The 19786-nt window shown below is 42.6% G+C and overlaps 1 protein-coding gene across 1 annotated transcript in view; it reads left to right on the top strand.

Moving 5' to 3' along the window:
- LOC116976778 (regulator of microtubule dynamics protein 2-like) overlaps nucleotides 1-19786 on the top strand; it is a 61671-nt gene that overhangs the window by 18554 nt on the left and 23331 nt on the right. Inside the window, exon 3 of the mRNA XM_033026684.1 lies at nucleotides 904-981. Coding sequence (XP_032882575.1) covers nucleotides 904-981 — 78 coding nt within the window. The remainder of the gene's footprint in view (nucleotides 1-903; nucleotides 982-19786) is intronic.

Raw genomic sequence — 19786 nt, 5'->3', positions numbered from 1 at the left:
ACCCTGGCCTGCTAATAACACCCCTCCCGTGTCTCTAAAGCTCCATGGAATGCTGGAAACTTAAATAAAGCAAATATGAAATGTAAACTGAATGTGAATGGAATGGCCTGATGACTCATCCTGGCTTGTACCGTCTCCACGGCCGTTTATGCCCTGGCTTCCAATGCTACTGCCACCTCGCAAGATGCACCAGCGAGCCTTTCTTCACCCACCAAAAAGGCACAAAGTACTGGAGTAATTCAGCGAGTCAGGATCTCTGGAGAACATGGCTAGGCGACATTGGGACCCTTCCTCAGACTTATTCAGTCGGCTGAGTTACTCCAGCAGTTTGTGTTTCAGTGTGCCCCCTCGATTACTGTGGGGCTGCCTCCCCTCTCACCAGCTGTTGCTTCCAAGATGGAATATGTCGGCGACTCTGAGGGAGAAGGAGGATGCGATGGTGTGGGGGTAGAGGAGGGAGGAGGGGAGTGGAGGTGGGGAGGGGTAGGGGAAAGGAGGGGATGGAGGGGGAATCCGTGGCTTCCGACCTTTGGGTCACCTAAGCGGGTCGTTAAAATGAGGGTTTACTGTTTTGTCTTTGCAAAACAGTTAGGAGAGATAATTCAGGGCATAGGCATAATTCAGGGCATAGGCATAATTCAGGGCATAATTCAGGCCATTCTTTCACAATGGAGAGACACGACCGGAAAGAGCGTTCGCCATTCACAACGCCATCTGTAGCTGCTCAGTGAATTCCAACTGAGTTCTCATAATTTTGTCTGAATTATAGGGATGGGTGGAGCATCTGTTGCCTAAAAATCGGTGTTCAACCTGTAATACATTTTTAAAGTCTACGGTGAAATTCTGCTGATTTCTCAGCTGCGCTATAAATTTACAATCTCACTCCTATTACTGTTTCTCTAGGAACATATTGAGAAGGCCATTGAACTGCAACATGATGATCCCTCTTTATACTACCTGTTGGGAAGATGGTGCTACGAGGTAAAATCAGTTTATAACCTTCCTGTTGTGTCTGTCTTGTCTGTGGAAGTAGTTTGTGTGGGACTTCTTTGTTATTTAGGATGTCATTGCAGATACAAGGTTCACCTGCTTCTGAACTATAGACATCAATTCCCTGACCTTTCAGAAATGTATTTATTATCTCTTTAAATACCTTTCATCATATTGCCTCCAAAATGGTCATCGTGTGGCCGCGCGGGGCCAGTCCCACTGAGAAGCACGGAGAGGTATGGAGTTGTGCGCGGTAACGCGTGGCGTTCCGAAATTTTGTAGCGGATTAAATCTTTGCGCACCACACCGGCCTGTCGCATAACTGATGGCCAAATTGGGACAGGCCCAAAACCCTGGCGCGACGCAACGTCTCACCTCCATCAGCAGCAGAAGCAGGCAAACGATCGCTGAACTCGGCCTGGGGCTCACGGCCACTGCGGATCCGGATCAGCCCCCATTTCTACTCCCAGAGCGGGGCCAAGAAAATTGAAGATAGACACAAAATGCTGGAGTAACTCAGCGGGACCGGTAGCATCTCTGGAGAGAAGGAATGGATGACGTTTTGGGTCAAGACCCTCCTTTCAGACGGAAAGAAGGGTCTCAACAGAGTGAGAGAGAGGGAGTGAGGGGGGGGTCATTGACTTTTGTTGCCAAGGTTTTAGAGTAAAGCATAACTCACTTCCCCAATGTGCTGGACAAAACGAGAAGGTGCATTGCCCTGCACTGTTTCACAGACCTCCAATGAGCTGGTTCACTGGTTGAAGGGTCTGAAGAAGGGCCTCAACCCAAAACGTCACCCATTCCTTGTATACAGAGATGCTGCCTGTCCCGCTGAGTTACTCCAGCATTTTGTGTCTATCTTCGTTTCAATGGTTCAAAGGTTTCCATATTATTAGGAAAACTAGAGGTGAGAAAAGGTACAGAACAGATCATTCTGTTCTGGGGTTTGTTCTGTATCTTTTCATACCTCTAGTTTCCCTGTCCCCTGACTCTCAGTCTGAAGAACTGCGTGCAGGATAGTGTTCGTGTGCAGGGGTCGGTGCAGACTCGGTGGGCCGATGGGCTGTTTCCGCGCTGTATCTCTCAACTAAACTAAACAGATAATCTATGGAAAGAAAATAGAGCATCTTTGTTGGTTCATTATGACTTGACGGGGCTTTCAAATCTCGCACGAGATACCTTTGCGGTACAGTGGCTGCCTCACAGCACCAGAGACCCGGGTTCTTTCCTGATGACCGGTGCTGTCTGTACAGAGTTTATACGCTCTCCCCGTGACCTGCTTTGGTTTTCTCCGAGATCTCTCGTTTCCTCCCGCTCTCCAAAGACGTACAGGTTGTAGGTTAAGTGGCTTGGTACAAATGTAAATTGTCACTAGTGTGTGTGGGATTGTGTTTATGTGCGGGGATTGCTGGTCGGTGCGGACTCGGTGGGCCGAAGGACCTGTTTCCGTGCTATATCACTAAACTAAACTAGAGCAGATAATCTATGGAAAGAAAGCAGAGCATCTTTATTGGTACATTATGAATTGACGAGGATTTCAAATCCCGCACGAGATACCTTCAAGAATGGAGCATGCATTTCTATCAGTCATAGAAACAGAAACATAGAAAATAGGTGCCGGAGTAGGCCATTCGGCCCATCGAGCCAGCACTGCCATTCTATACGATCATGGCTGATCATCTAAAATCAGTATCCATGTTCCTGCTTTCTCCCCATATCCCTTGATTCCGTTAGCCCAAAGAGCTAAATCTAACTCTCTTGAAAACATCCAGTGAATTGGCCACCACTGCCTTCTGTGGCAGAGAATTGCACAGATTCACAACTCTCTGTGTGAAAAGGTGTTTCCTCATCACAGTCCTAAATGGCCTACCCCCTTATTCTTAATAAGGGGCCCCTTGTTCTGGACTCTCCAGTCACTCTGTGTGAAGTCCAGGTGGAGCTGACAATGTTTGCATCTTCCACTTTAAATAAAAGTCAACTGAATTACAGAAGGTTAGAGAAAGAAGTGTATTGATTTCTCTTTTCATTAGAAGCACGGTTGACATTTGTTACAAAGAGAAATCAACTTTAATTTAAAAGTCACTTCATTAAAAGCGGGGACAAGCAGTATGGAGATTGCTTTCTTCACTGCTTTCAGTGACACATCCATGGGCTCCACTGAACAATGTAATGAATATCTTCTTCATTTGACCTCAACTGAGCGTTATGACAATATTTACTTAGCGAGGTCATAGATCACCTTGCATGAAGCTCTAGCCATCATGGTTAGAGTGAAAAACGTCACTGTTCTTTTTATTGAGAAGAGCTATCATCGTAGGTATTGATCGCAGGTCACTTTACCCACTCTGGTCTCAGAGCCGATGATTCCGACCACGGCAGCCTCCTGAATGCAGAGATGTGTGAGTTTACTGAATCCAATGTGACGATACAATTGAGTCTGGTTTAGGTTTTTAGTTAAGAGTCAATGCCTAAAGGCAGACCAAATGTCCTAAACAGAGATTGGTCAGATACAGTGAGAAATCATGTGAAATAATCACTGAATTTTATATTAAACTAGACCAAGTGCAGACCCGTTGGGTCTGTTCCCCCAACGTGCGGTAGTGGGGGGGGAGGCGGCATGCAGCGTCACACACACTGACTATCCCCCCCCCACCGCACTCACGCTAATTACCCCCCTTGATATTATATTAATATTATTAATTTGCTCCTTTTACCCCATAACCACCCTATCTACTGATGCATAGCCCCCAACTTGCAGTCGCATCTAGAGAGGGGGGGGGGGAGTAGAGAGTGAGGGCAGAGAGAGAAGGGGCAGAGATACAGAGAGAGGGGCAAGAGAGAGAGGGGGTGGTGAGGAGGAGAAGAGGGAGGGTGGGTGAGAGGGGAAAGGTGGGGGTGGAGGGGAGGAGAGAGAGAGGGTGAGAGTGAGGGGGAGAGAGGGGAGGAGAGGTGAGGAGAGGGGGGGAGAGGGGAGGGGGGAGAGGGGAGGGGGAGAGGTGAGGGGAGGGGGAGAGGTGAAGGGAGGGGGAGAGGTGGGGAGCAGGGAGGGTGGAGGGAAGGGGGGTAGGGGTGTGTGGAGGGGAGGGGGGTTTAGGGGAGGGACGGTGGGGGAGGGGATGGAGGGGAGGAGTGGGTGAAAAAGAGGGGAGAAAGAGAGTGGGGGGGAGAGGTGAGGGGGGAGGAGAGGGGGGGGAGAGGAGAGGTGGGAGAGGAGAGGTGGTTGAGGAGAGGGGGGGGGAGGAGAGGGGTGTGGAAGAGAGGGGGGGAGAGGAGAGGGGGGGAGAGGAAAGGGGGGGAGAGAGGAGAGGAGGGGGAGAGAGGAGAGGGGGGAGTGAGGGGGTGTGCTGAGAGGGGGGTGAGGTGAGGGGGGGGAGAGGTGGGGAGCGGGGAGGGGGGGTGGAGGGAAGGGGGTAGGGGTGTGTGGAGGGGAGGGGGGTTTAGGGGAGGGACGGTGGGGGAGGGGATGGAGGGGAGGGGGGGGAGGAAAGGAGGGGAGGGGGGGGGAGAGAGGAGGGGGGGGGGGAGAGAGGAGAGGGGGGGAGGGGAGAGGAGAGGGGGGAGAAGAGAGGGGGGGAGAGGAGAGGGGGGGAGAGGAGAGGGGGAGAGGAGGGGGGGAGAGGAGAGGGGGGGAGAGGAGAGGGGGGGAGGAGAGGGGGGAGAGGAGAAGGGGGGTGGGGAGAGGAGAAGGGGGTGGAGAGAGAGTGCCTTTTTATTTCAACCCAAACCCCCCAAACAACCATTTGCATGCAGTGCTTTTTTACTTTAACCATATTTTCATTTTCAAACCACATTAAGGGTACTTACTCACAGTTGTGTGGACATGTGTTCAGTGTTATTCACAGCTCAGAGAAACGTGACCCTCTGCCTTCCTCAAGCTTGCAGACTAATTGAGGGACACCACTTCCTGGTTTTATATTCCATCCCCCCTGCCGCCAGCGGGGGCAGCAGAGAGTATGGGGAATTTTGTAAAATCATTAATATCTCTGTCATTTTTCATCGACTGGGAAAATCCTCAGCACACATGCGGCGGAGGGGGGCTCTGAGCGAGGTGGCCAAAAATGACGGCCGTAGGTGGCGGCGTTCTCTCGGAAATCGCAGCACAGATCGCCAAAACCGGTCAAGAGCAGACTTTTAGTAATATAGATAGATGAATGTACCTGCATGTTATACTGTTTAGTTTGGAGATACAGCGCAGATAGTCCACTGAGTTCGCACCGACCAGCGATTTTATTGTTTTCCTATTTGTCAATTAATTTAAGCCCGATTATTTGGTGGCCAATCAACCGCTGTCTCTAAGGGGGTTGCGTCCAATCACCAACCAGCTTGCCTTAAAATTCCCGTCCAATCAACAATTCGGTCTCCTCCCGTCCAATCAGCCGCTGTCTCCAAGGGCATTGTGTCCAATCACATAATGCTGTTTAATGGTAATTAGGCAAGGCAAGGCAACTTTATTTATATAGCACATTTCATACACGAGGCAGACTCAAAGTTCTTCACATTAAAACATGTCATACAATAAAATGAAATAATAAAATGAAATAAAATAGAAGAATTAAAAGAAAAGAAAAGCAAAATTAAAAATGCATTATAAAAAGTGCAAACGTTAAAAGTGCAATGGAGTTAAGATTTAGCTGAAAGCTAAAGTGAACATAAAAGTTTTAAGTCTTGTTTTAAAAGTGGTCAAAGTTGAGGCAAGTCTTAAATCTTCAGGAAGGTTATTCCAGCTATTTGTTGCATAGTAACTAAATCCTGCTTTCCCATGTTTTGTATTTACTCTGGGAATCACTAACAGATTGGTTTCAGAAGATCTTAGCGGTCTAGAAGGCTTATATAGTGGAAGCATGTCAGTGATATACTTTGGTCCTAAACCATGTAGTGATTTATAGGTGAGCAGCAGGATTTTGAAATCAATTCTCTGACATACAGGGAGCCAATGTAAGGATTTAAGAATTGGTGTAATGTGTTCAAATTTTTGGGTCTTTGTTAGAACTCTAGCAACAGCGTTCTGAACAAGCTGTAGCTGCCTGACAGTTTTTTTCGGAAGACCTGCAAGGAGACCGTTACAATAATCTAGCCTACTAGTAATAAAGGCATGTACAGGTTTTTCTAAGTCTTGAGCTGACATGAGTCCTCTTAATCTTGCTACGTTTTTGAGGTGATAGTAGGCCGATTTTGTTACTGATTTGATGTGACTGTCGAAATGTAAATCTGAATCCATAATAACCCCAAGATTTTTTTAAGTTTTGAGGGACAGAGAGTGAAGGTGTTGGCTTTTTTTTAAATTTTTTTTTTAGCAGCTACGGTAAAGGTTGGAAGCCAGCGGAGGTACTGACAATCAGACGGGAGCAGGAGAGATTAAAACAGTGTATAACCTTATTGTACAATTTCATAATATATACTAAATAACAGGGCTGACAGACCTTGGCTGGGAACCTGGGGCTCACCAAAATTGTTCCCAATTGGGCCCCGCACCTCCTAAGGCCGCCCTGCCAGGTTTCTCATGCTGTGAGACAGCAGCTCTGCCAGCTGCGTCGCTGTGCCACCACTTTAGCAACTCATGAGAGGACAACCCTCCCATTCCCAGGAATTAGCCTGGTGAATCTCTTTTGCACTGCAGCCAATACCAATATATCTTTAGGTAAAGGGACCCAAAACTACACAGTATTGCAACTATCGCCTCATCAGTATCCTGCAGAATTGTAACAATATTTTCATATTTCTGTACTCCAGCCCTCTTTCAATTAAGGCCAATATACCATTTGCCTTGTAACTTCTTTCTGCACCTGCCTGTTGACTTTTTGTAATTCATGCACATGAAAACATCTAGTCGCCTCTATTCTTCACACATCTACAATCTTTCTCCATTTAGATTATAATCGGTTTTTAGATTCCTTTTACTGAAGTGCGTGACATTGCACTTTCCCATGTTAAACTCCATTTGCCAAGTTTTTCTAGCTCACTCAACCTATCTCTGCCTTTCAGTCTAAATACCTTAGTCATAACATACCACCCACCCTTTTTTGGTGCCATCAGCAAAGTGTAGATACCTTACATTCCATCTCCCCTCCAGGTCATAAATATAAATACCTGTAGTATAAATAGTAAAGCATTTGAGGGCCAAGATCTGAACACCCTTTTCATTTTTGCAGTCTGAAAAAGGTGCAATTATTTATATTCTTGTGAGATAACCAGTCTTCAGCTAATGCTAACACATTCCCTCACTACCATAAGCTGTTGTACCTTATGGCGCCCTGTATTTACCAATTTTGGAGTCTTATTTTGGATATAGTTAAACCTATTGGTAAATCTAACTTTTCCACATTAAAAAAACATGGTTTAAAACTTAAACTTAAAACAAGTTAAAAGTCTCCATAAAATGTGAAGAATTGCAATTCACTTAAAATTCAGGGTATGATGGGAAAGTAATCAGACTGGTATCATGAATATACAATCCAGAGACCTGACTTCAAATCTCATCATAGCAGCTGTGGAATTTTAATTAATAACCTGGAATTTGGGATAGGGAATATACCAACTAACTTTCATAATGAATGTGGTCAGACCAAAAATCCCAGACTAAAAACAGAAAATACAGATAATACTCAGCAGATCAGCCCACATCTGTAGACGGAGAAACAGAATTAATATTCCAGGTCTTCAAATTGAAATATTAACTCTGTTTTTCTTTCCACAAATGCAATCTGACCTGCTGATTATTTCCAGCATATTCTGGTGCTTAGGTATTATCCCTATTCACAGCGGCGAGACATGGCTTCGTTGCATGCTCGTGAATGTGGAGTGCAGGGGGGATAATGTGACGAGGGGTATGGGCTGAACAATTAAGGTAAATAAAATACTTTTCTGATAGATATCCCTGTTAGACATTGACCGGGAGTGCCCAAGAACAGCATGTTCCAAGATCTGTTAAGGTGGTCCGAATGAATTGTTGTATGGGCAATAACATAATTCTCTCCACTCATCATAAAACTTGCATCAGGCCTACAGGTTAACGCAATGCAAGAATTTTCAAAGGTGTTCAGTACCTTGTTTCACTCTGGAAAAAAATATTTTCCAATAGTGTAATGCTAATAGAAAGTGCATTGCATTTCTATCCAACTATGTTTTATAGGATAAATTAATTTGCAGGTTGGGTTTTAAATCAAAGTGATCATTTATCAAGTATCACGTGTATTGTCACATCTCTGGATCAGACATCAGACCACATATGTTAATTGACATATTAACAGTGGACTTAAAAAGTAGTGTGGTTTCATATTATTGTAATGTGGTAACTTTTAGCATTGCTAGGATAAAAAACATCAGCAGATGTCAGCATACTTTTGAAACAAAGCTAGGTACTAATTCATACAAGGGGGGGGGGGGGGGCTACTGGTTCATGTGGTGTAAATATATATATTTAATAGCTTGTGTTCTGCTTTAGCATTCCAGCAATGAATGAACATACAAAAAAAGCTATAGATGCTGGAAACCGGAAATAAAAGCAGAAAATGCAGGAAAAACTCACTTGCATGTTTAAGACTCCTCATCGAGTTTCACTCTTGCAATGAAAATAGCAAATCTGTGTTCCATCAGTGATTTACATCTAAAGCAACCGTTTTTCATTGATTATGATCACCTCCAGCGATGATAAATCGTTACTAAGATTTATTTCCAGATTTGTATTTTCACAGATAGACTTTTGATAATACACTGGTGAATCTCATGTAACACCATTCATAAATAACATTCTATTCGCACTGGTGTGAATTTAGTGAAACCGTGGTTTCTGGAAGCACAAGTGAGATGTTTAAAGTTTCAGCATCTAAAAGTAATGGAACAAATTGTCAAGATCTGGTGGTAATGGAATAATCCCTCCGGCTCTTGAAGTAATATAATGAGAGATATTTTGTGGGTTAAGGGAAGGAAGGGGCTAGGTGTTGGTGAGAGGACAGGGGTGGGAAAAGTGGAGGCGTTTGGCTCTAATAGAATCATTGTAGTGTGACTGCATAAGGAATTCTGACCTTGAACTTGTGATCTGTAATTACTGGAGCAGGATTCCTGCAACTTCAAAAGTCAACAGTGTTTAATTGTCATATATACTAGCAATAGAATAATGAAGTTCTTACTTGCTACAGCTTTACAGGCCTATTAATGTAGTAACACACAAATAAATAAACAATGATTACTGCAATAAATTAATAATCAGTAATACTAGGTAACCAGATCGTAATTTTGCAAAACCAAATATTTTGTGCAACCTATACAAAGTCAAGTAGACTGTAGTTGCTGAAGTAGGGATGTGGTTAGTGTTGTGCAGTGTTCAAAAGCCTGATGGTGGTGGGAAGAAGCTGTTCTTGGACCTGATGGTTGTGGTTTTCTGGCTTCTGTGCCTTATTCCTGATGGTACTAGTGAGATGAAAATGTGGCCAGCATAGTGTGGGCCTTTTTGAGGCAGCACGTGTAAATCTCTTCGATTGGAGGGAGGTCAGTACGTGTGATGTACTGGACAATGTCTCACACTTTTTACAGCATCAGTTATTGTTAGGTTTGAGTTACCAATCCAGGCCATGATATAGCCAGTCACTATACTCTGTACATGCAGAAGATTGATACAGCATTCAGCAACATACCAAATCTCCTCTAAGGAAGTAGAGGCATTGATAAGTTTTCTTTGTGATTGCATCAATAATTTCAGTCCAGGACAGAACTTCAAAAATGTGCAAGCCCAGGAACTTAAAGCCATCTCGTCGATGAAGATAGGTTCATAGAACCTTGGCTTTCCTTTACCAAAGTCAACAAATGGCTCATCTGTCTCGCTAAGGTTGAGAGCAAGATTGTTGTTCTGGCACTAATCAATGAGATTATCAGTTTCTCTTGGAATTATTAGGGAGGGAAGTCCAATTCTCTGGTGTCTGGGTGCATTGGGAATACAATCTGACATTCTGGTAACAGAGCAAAAATTGCTATAAAATTCTTCTGGACCCAGCAAAAGTCAGGAAACGTTGGGGCAGGGTTTGGAAGAATTGAAGATCTCTAATCTCACAAGGTTAACTAATAGCTATTCAAATTATCAAAATTATTATTAATTGTGGTATTTTATAAGATTGCTTTATAAAATGCACTTTGGTCAGGAAAGTACAACCTATTTTCTCCAATAGTCCTAATATTAATCTTGGGAGGGAAATTACTTTTTGGCACCCTACATTTGGAAAACATTCATTAACATCTAAATTTAAATAATTGTCTGCCATGTAGGCATATTTCCTTTATCAGCAAATCTCTAGTCTAGCATTTTGTCAAACTGCTGTGAACAGCTATATGATATCCCTATGTTGTAGCACAGGGGTCGGCAGCTGAAATATCACATTTACTTAAGTATTCAGACCATTTACTCAGTACTTTGTTGAGGTATCTTTGGCAGCGACTACAGCCTCAAGTCTTCTTGGGTATGACACTACAAGCTTGGCACACCTGTATTTGGGTAATTTCTCCCATTCGTCTCTGATCCTCTCAAGCTCTATCAGATTGGATGGGGAGCGTTGATGCACAGCTATTTTCTGGTCTCTCCAGAGATGTTCGATTGGGTTCCAGTCCGGGCTCTGGCTGGGCCACTCAAGGTCATTCACAGACTTGTCACAAAACCACTCCTGCACCGACTTGGCTGTGTGGTATGGGTCATTGTCCTGTTGGAAGGTGAACCTCCGCCCCAGTCTGAGGTCCAGAATGCTCTGGAGCATGTTTTCATCCCGGATCTCTCTGTACTTTGCTCCGTTCATCTTTCCCTCGATCCTGACTAGTCTCCCACTTCCTGCAGCTGAAAAACATCCCCACAGCATGATGCTGCCACCACCATGCTTCACAGTAGGTATGGTATCTTAATTGGTGCATGTGACAATGAATGTGAATCTGAATTGGCCAGATGAAGAGTGGTGCCTGGTTTCCTCCATACGTGAAGCTTGGTATTCAGGCCAAGAGTTCAATCTTGGTTTCACCAGACCAGAGAATCTTGTTTCTCATGCATTTTGGTAAACTCCAAGTGGGCTGTCATGTGCCTTTTACTGAGGAGTGGCTTCCATCTGGTCACTATACTATAAAGGCCTGATTGGTGGAGTGCTGCTGATATAGTTGTCCTTCTGGAAGGTGCTCCTATCTCCACAGAGGAACTCTAGCACTCTGTCAGAGTGACCATCGGGTTCTTGGTCACCTCCCTGACCAAGGCCCTTCTCCCCCGATTGCTCAATTTGGCTGGGCGGCCAGCTCTATGAAGAGTTCTGGTGGTTCCAAAGTTCTTCCATATAAGAATGACGGAGGCCACTGTGCTCCTCGGGACATGCAATGCTGCAGAAATTGTTTTATACCCTTCCTCAGATCTGTGTCTCAACACAATCCTGTCTCAGAGGTCTACAGACATTTTCCTTTGTCTTCATGGCTTGGTTTTTGCTCTGACATGCACTGTCAACAGTGGGACCTTATATAGACAGGTGTGTGCCTTTCCAAATTATGTCCAATCAATTTAATTTACTACTGGTGAACCATCTCAAGGATAATCAATGGAAACAGGATGAACCTAAGCTCAATTGTGAGTGTCATAGCAAAGGGTCTGAATACTTATGTAAATGTGATATTTCAGTTATTTATATTTAATTACTTTGCAAAAATTTCTAAACACCTGTTTTCGGTTCTTCATTCTGGGGTATTGTGTGTAGATTGATGATAAAAAAAAAAGAATTTAATCCATTTTAAAATAAAGCTGTAACATAACAAAATGTGGAAAAAGGTGAATACTTTCTGAATGCACTGTATTTCTTGTCCATGGGCCACCCAATTTATTTATTTATATATTAAAACTAACCTAATAAATGTTTCATTTATTCAATCTGTAGAGCAATTAAAACATGTGTGATTGTGTAATGTGCTCTAGTTTTTAAACAAATGTGCATCGTAGGACGACAGATGGCACAATGGGCTAAGTGTTCGGCTGGCAACTGGAAGGTAGCCGGTTCGAATCCCGCTTGGAGTGCATACTGTCGTTGTGTCCTTGGGCAAGACACTTCACCCACCTTTGCCTGTGTGTGAATGTGTGTGAGTGATTGGTGGTGGTCGGAGGGGCCGTAGGCGCAGATTGGCAGCCACGCTTCCGTCAGTCTGCCCCAGGGCAGCTGTGGCTACAGAAGTAGCTTACCACCACCGAGTGTGACTGAGGAGTGAATGAATAATGCGATGTAAGGCGCTATATAAATCCCATCCATTATTATTATTATAATATTGAATATAAAATGGTCATTTGGGCAGAATAGAATTGACAAGGTGATAATGTTTTACAACATGTTGCATGTTAATACTTATCTTCTCAAATTAGAAATGATTAGCAGAGTCCCACTAGGATTTGTGCTGGGTCCTCAATTATTAATAATTTAGCTGGCATGGTTTGATGGTAAGGTGTAAATATGGGTGTTAATTGGAGCAAAACGGATAGATTGAGTGAGTTCGTAAAACTTTAAGGTAGATAAAAAAGCTGGAGAAACTCAGCAGGTGAGACAGCATCTATGGAGCGAAGGAATAGGCGTCATTTCGGGTCAAGACCCTACTTCAGACTGATGTCGGGGGGGGGGGCGGGAAAAAGAAATGAAGTGGCAGAGACAGTAGGCTGTGGGAGAGCTGGGAATGGGAGGGAAGGAGGGAGAAAGCAAGGACTACCTGAAATTGGAGAAGTCAATGTTCATACCGCTGGGGTGTAAACGACCCAAGCGAAATATGAGGTGCTGTTCCTCCAATTTGCTGTGGGACTCACTCTGGCCATGGAGGAGGCCCAGGACAGAAAACTGGAAGATGGGTTTCAACACCCAAGGATGAGATCATTCATTTTAGCCCCAAAAGAAGAGGTGACTGTATTGTTTAATAGTACAGATCCAAAGAAATATATAAATCCTTGTGCAGATGCCCAAACCATAATGGTCAGGTACAAAAAACAATGAAATAAATGCAGGGATATTTATCATTTAGAACTGGTAGCTTAAGATATTTAAAAGGAAAGTTGATACAGCTATGCAGGGTTCTGGTTATATCACATTTGGAGCATTATGTTCAGTTCTGGATGCCAGTTTTTAGAAAATGCAATGTTGACCTTGAAAGCAATGGTGCACTGATTCACAACTACGTGATCAATCTCTTGGGGATAAATGGAGAGACGAATTACACGAATTGGGCTTGTATTCTTGGAATATAGGTTAAGAGATCATTCCAGCTTCCAGGAGTTTAAAAAAATAACCAAATAGATGGAAGGGGAATTTCGTTGCTGGTTAATTTTACAACAAAGGTTCATAACCCTGAAATAAGAGCCAGATAATTCCAAAGTGAAGAAACATAATTTTTTATCATGTGAATATAATGTAATTGCGGAACCCTGTCAGAGGAAAACCATAGTTGTTAGGTTAGTGAACTATTTTAAATCTGAAATTTCTGCTCAGTATTAATGTTAAAGAGTAGAAAGGAAAAGCAGGTAGATGCAATTAAAGCATAGGTCATTTATGATCTTAACAAATGATTGAATAGGCTGACGGGCTGGATGACTTACAGATGCTCACCAGCTTCCTGGATTGTCTGCCAAATTGTAAGGCATCTTTTGCTCTTTTTCTCTCCCCCTGCCTTTAGGCAACTGGATCTTAATGTCTGATTTTCTTGCCTAAACCTCTCATTTAAAGACAAAACCAACTGAGAACTCATCTTTCCAGCCAATTTCTTGTCACCCCTCATTATTTAAATCTCATGGTTCAGTAACCATTTTCAATGTGTGTATTCACTGAAACATTTCATATTAGTATATATGTATAGAAGAAAGTTATTGCAAATGTGAGTTGCTCAGTGGTGGAAAAGGTCTCTTCTGTAAAGTGAAGAAAAGATTTGGAAGATAAATTGTACCCCAAATTATCCTTATGATCTTACTTCCTCTCAACCCATTTCCTTCCCTATTCCCCCTGCCTCTTGGTTTGTTCACAAAACCATCATGAGCAATGTTGGTCTCATAATAATTGATAGTGGGTAATGCAATAGAAGGATTATCAGCACGAAGGAAAGGTGATATTTATCATCCCAACAGCATTTATTTATTTGTATCTACAGTGCCCTTCATAATGTTGGGGCCAAAGACCCATCATTTATTTATTTGCCTCTGTACTCCACAATTTGAGATTTGTAAAAGAAAACATCACATGTGGTTAAAGTGCACATTGTCAGATTTTATTAAAGGCCATTTTATACATTTTTGTTTCACCATGAAGAAATTACAGCCGTGTTTATACATAGTCCACCATTTCAGGGCACCATAATGTTTGGGACACATGGCTTCACAGGTGTTTGTAATTGCTCAGGTGAGTTTAAATGCCTCCTTAATGCAGGTATACAGTATAAAGTTCCCTTTATTGTCATTCAAACTTTTAGTTTGAACGAAATTGTGTAGCTTGTAGTCATGACAGAAAATAAAATAACAGAACACACAATTAACACAGTTTAACACAAACATCCACCACAGTGAGTCTACCAGGCACCTCCTCGCTGTGATGGAAGAAAAAAGTCTTCCTTCCTTGTTCGCCCTCTGCGTTGGGGCGATCCAGGCTTCGATGGTAAGTCCCGTGGCCGAATCTGAGATCCGCGAACGGGCTGGTTCAAATTCCGCAGCCCAGGGTGGACGAAGCTGCCACCCTCCAGTCCAGCGGACGAAGCTGTTGTTGCGGGAGCTCCGGAGAATCAGTCACCAACCTGGGACCTGCGAGCTCCCGATGTTGTCTTCCACTGGGCCCGTGGCCGAAGTCTCCGAAATAGGGCCACCGCCGCAGCGCCACCACAGCCCCGAAGTCGTCCAGCTCCGCAATGGTGAGTCCTGGCTCTGCTTCCAGAGCCTCGAGGTCAGTCTCAGTTGGAGTCCGCCAGCTCCGCGATTAGGCCTCAGCGCAGACGGAGACGGGGATGCGACAAAGAAAAGGTCGCATCCCCCCGAAGGAAGAGACTAAATCAAGTCTCCCCCACCCCCCACAAAACAAAAAATAAAGGAAAAGACAGACGGACTGCAGGCGAGCCGCAGCTGCATGGCAGTGCCGCCACTTCCGGAATAGTGAGCTCTCAGCACCTAGTCTTTCCTCCAGTCTTTCCATCACCTTTGGAAACTTTTATTGCTGTTCATCAACATGGGGACCAAAGTTGTGCCAATGAAAGTCAAAGAAGCCATTATGAGACTGAGAAACAAGAATAAAACTATTGGAGACATCAGCCAAACCTTAGGCTGACCAACATCAACTGTTTGGAACATCATTAGGAAGAAAGAGAGCACTGGTGAGCTTACTAATCACAAAGGGACTGGTAGGCCAAGGAAGACCTCCACAGCTGATGACAGAAGAATTCTCTCTATAATAAAGATAAATCCCCAAACACCTGTCTGACAGATCAGAAACATTCTTCAGGAGTCATGTGTGGATTTGTCATTGACCACTGTCTGCTGAAGACTTCATGAACAGAAATACAGAGGCTACATTGCAAGATGCAAACCACTGGTTAGCTGCAAAAATAGAATGGCCAGGTTACAGTTTGCCAAGAGGTACTGTAAAGAGCAACCACAGTTTTGGAAAAAGATGAGAAAAAAGAAAAAACAGTTGTGGACAGATGTGACGAAGATTAACTTATATCAGAATGACGGCAAGAGCAAAGCATGGAGGAGAGAAGGAACTGCCCAACATCCAAAGCATACCACCTCATCTATGAAACACGGTGGTGGGGGTGTTCTGGCCTGGGCATGTATGGCTGCAGAAGGTACTGGCTCACTTATCTTCATTGATGATACAACTGCTATGATAGTAGCATAATGAATTCTGAAGTGAAAAGACACATCCTATTTGCTCAAGTTCAAACAAATGCCTCAAAACTCATTGTTCATTCTACAGCAAGACAATGATGTCAAACATACTGCTCAAGCAACAAATTAGATTTTCAAAGCTAAAAAATGGTCAATTCTTGAGTTGCCAAGTCAATCATCCAATCTGAACCCAATTGAGCATGACCTTTATATGCTGAAGAGAAAACTGAAGGGGACTAGCCCCCAAAACAAGTATAAGCTAAAGATGGCTGCAATACAGGCCTGGCAGAGCATCACCAGAGAAGACATCCAGCAACTGATGTCCATGAATCGCAGACTTCACGCGGTCATTGCATGCAAAGGATATGCAACAAAATACTAAACATGACTACTTTCATTTACATGACATTGCTGTGTCCCAAACATTATGGTGCCCTGGAATAGGGGGACTATGTCCAAACACTGCTATAATTTCTACATGGTGAAACCAAAATGTATTAAAATGGTCTTTATTAAAATTTGACAGTGTGCACTTGAACTACATGTGAATTTTTTTCTATTACAAATCTCAAATTGTGGAGTACTGAGGCAAATAAATAAATGATAGGTCTTTGTCCCAAACATTATGCAAGGCACTGGAACTGCTGAGATTATGCAATATTATAAGCCAAAACCCTATTCCATAATGTTGGCAAGAGGTAATTAAAAACTGAATATATATTGATGTCTATCACTTGGATCATGAGATCTTCTTCAAAATTGTTCTGAATGGTCTGTCCTCTGCAGAGGTCTTACCTTTGCACCCCTGACTCCACACCTCAGCAAGTTCAGAGCCCGCCATGATGTTGAACTCTACTTCCATCGTCTCCACCTCTGGGCTTATTTCTCTGATAAACAGTCCTCGCCCTCCAGTGACCACTGCTTCTCCTTTCTCAACTTTCTTCTTCTCCTGGACTACCCTGCTGGCCTTCTACCCCCTCTAGACCTTCATATTTCCAACTGCCGGCGCGATGTCAATAATCTCTTCTCCATTTCCCGAACCCACCCTAATTCCACATTACCACAATAAGATGAGAGTTACATAACAGGAAGTATAGGGACAAATAACTAAAAAGCAACCTATGAATTTAATTTATGGAGACTTCAATTCAAGGTTGGTTCAATTCACAGTAGAGATTTTGTAACTTGAATTGATGTGGGAGTGTGAAAAATACACATAGTATGAAATGATAATTAGTTCAGAGTAATTATTTAAAGCATAGATTAAAATCTGAGTTTGTAAATGCTTGAAAAAATATTAATTTAGGTTAAATATTTTTCCTATAAAATCCAGAAAGCTTTGAAAATTAAAGTTTTCTTGTATAACTTTATTCTTGTTGTGAATTTCAGTTCATAGCCTTACCTCAATAATATATATGTTGAAATGTCAATTCCCAGGCTGCTGAGATTATAAAATTACTGCTTTAACTTTTTCATCAGATTTATATGCAATCGTAGAAAACTGACAGAATCCCTAGTGTCGCACAAGAGAGGCCCATAAATGGAGCACCACTTGTCTCTGCTCCTTTGTATGAATGACAAATCGTAAATTTGGAGCCTTTTCTCAAAGGACAGAAAATCATGTTGTTGTTCTCAGAAGGCACAAATTCTGGATAGATGAAGCTTTTAGGCTTGTAACTAGAATAATTCCCCCTTATTTTGAGAACCTAGAGATTACAGCTGTGTTTTCTCTGGCCTGCACACCCATTTTGACAGTACACTAAAATCTATAGAGGAAAGAAATTTAAAGCTGCAATTTCTAGTAATTGGGCTAGAAACAATGTTTTGTGAAAAGCTATTTCTCTGGAGAAAAATCTAACCTAGTGTTCTCCATGATCATTAATCAAGTGTTGTGGACTTTTTAATTAATTTAATATTTCTACTACGTTTTGCTCCATGAAGTAAACTTTTCACTTTTTCTTACATGAAACTGCATCCAAAAAAACAAGTTTCTTCTTTTATTTTCTTCTTAATTCTCTGTAAACCTCAAGGCCATCCATGTTACACATATTGATAGTTCTGTGACCAAAATAAATTAGAAATGTTGCCCATTGAATGTGGATTTCCACCCCCTTCTGCAGCCCCTATATCTGTAACATCTTTACCCTGACCAAATTTGTCTTTGTGTTTACCAACACAGTAATGGTTAGTTTGGCTGTGCGTTCCACTCTTTAGTTCACCCTAAACTCTAAATAGGCTGCTCTACTTTCCCCCTTTTTCTCCCTAAAACAGGTTAACCACATACTTTCTCTTCAGAACCAGAATCTATAAATTGAATTTCATGGCTGGAACTAAACATTCAACTTTTGCAATTGTAAAATGTTTTTAACTTAAAATGTTTAAACCTTCCGACTACCAGATTTGCCTTTGAATAACCATCAAGCATAATACTTCCCTACAGAAAATTAATGTGAAATGCAAGGGGTTAGGGACAAATGATCTGCCTACCTTCACAATATTAGGCATATACCGAAAAATCCTTCAGCACATGCTAAAAGTATGAATCCTTTGCTGACCCAAAATGGTGAATGTTTCACTTTCCAAGGAGAGTGGCTGGCCTGTGTTTTTCAGAATGTTTTTTAAATTTATGTGCATTAGTAAAACCAATTGATGAAAGGGTAAATTAAAGAAGGTTCATTTTCATTCTTTGGCATACTTTGCAGAGTTGGATTGGCAATTTCACTCTGTTCAAACAACTTAAAAAATGTTTATTGCAGATGGACACAGCACAGCTGCATATCAAGCTCCGCAATACCCAACTTGTTACTTTTAAGATTGTTTTTTAATATTTTCCTTTATTGTTCAATGACCAAACCACTTTGAAATGTGTGTCTTTCTGTGATGAGTTACAAGGCCAGATGGCATCCCCCGGGGCTATCATAAATTCAGCATGTGCAACTTGTACATGTATGGCAATGCCAGAGCTTGTTAGGCCAAGTTACAAGGATTTAATTCCTGCACCCTGGAGGCCGATTAACACCATTATGCAGCAATTGCTAACTCTTTAACTTCAAGCACCACTGAGATGGTTGAATCTCCCCAAATATATACTGACAAATTCCCCAGTTACTACTTTCAAACATCACTCTTGTGTATTTTTCAAGTAAGGATATTCTGCAGGCACAACCTTAACCTGGTGATAGGTTTAGTTTTAGTTTCGAATTACTTTGGAATACTTTACTTTATTGTCACATGTGACAAGGCACAGTGAAATTCTTTGCTTGTATACCCAATGTATACAAATAGCGACCACCTATGGCACTGACAAAGTTACAAAACACGCCAGTTCCTCCGTACAGCGTGGAAACAGGCCCTTCGGCCAACCGAGTCCATGCCGACCAGTGATCCCCGCACATTAACACTATCCTATGCAGACGAGGGACAATTTACACTTATACCAAGCCAATTCGCATACAAACCTGTACGTCTTTGGAGTGTGGGAGGAAACGGAAGATCTCGTAGAAAACCTACGTGGTCACGGGGAGAACGTAAAATCACCGTACAGACAGCACTCGTAGTCGGGATCGAACCCTGTTATCCAGCGCTGTAAGGCAGCAACTCTACCTCTGTGCCACCGTGCAGCCCATAGTTCGATCATTGTAATTGTAGTGCCAGCTGACTCTGTTATCTTAGTGCAATGATAACATTAGTTTAATGGTTAAATTAGTTCCTTGAATCGATTTGTGGGCGTTGTATATTCTTTGTAGGAGTCATGTATGCTTAAGTTAGTTACTGTTAGTATATTATAGCCATATCAATCAATAAATCAATCAATCAGTTTTATTCATCACATTGCACATAAAGTGCAAGTGAAATGAATTTGTCAGCAGCGGTACAATGATAAAAAACACACAAACACAATAAACATTTACCACAAACATCCACCACATCATTCATCACTGTGGAGGAAGGCAC

This window comes from Amblyraja radiata, chromosome 9, assembly GCF_010909765.2.
Source record: "Amblyraja radiata isolate CabotCenter1 chromosome 9, sAmbRad1.1.pri, whole genome shotgun sequence".
Taxonomy (NCBI): domain Eukaryota; kingdom Metazoa; phylum Chordata; class Chondrichthyes; order Rajiformes; family Rajidae; genus Amblyraja; species Amblyraja radiata.
The sequence above is the reverse complement of the archived record's forward strand: the minus strand, read 5'-3'. Positions and strand labels throughout refer to the sequence as shown.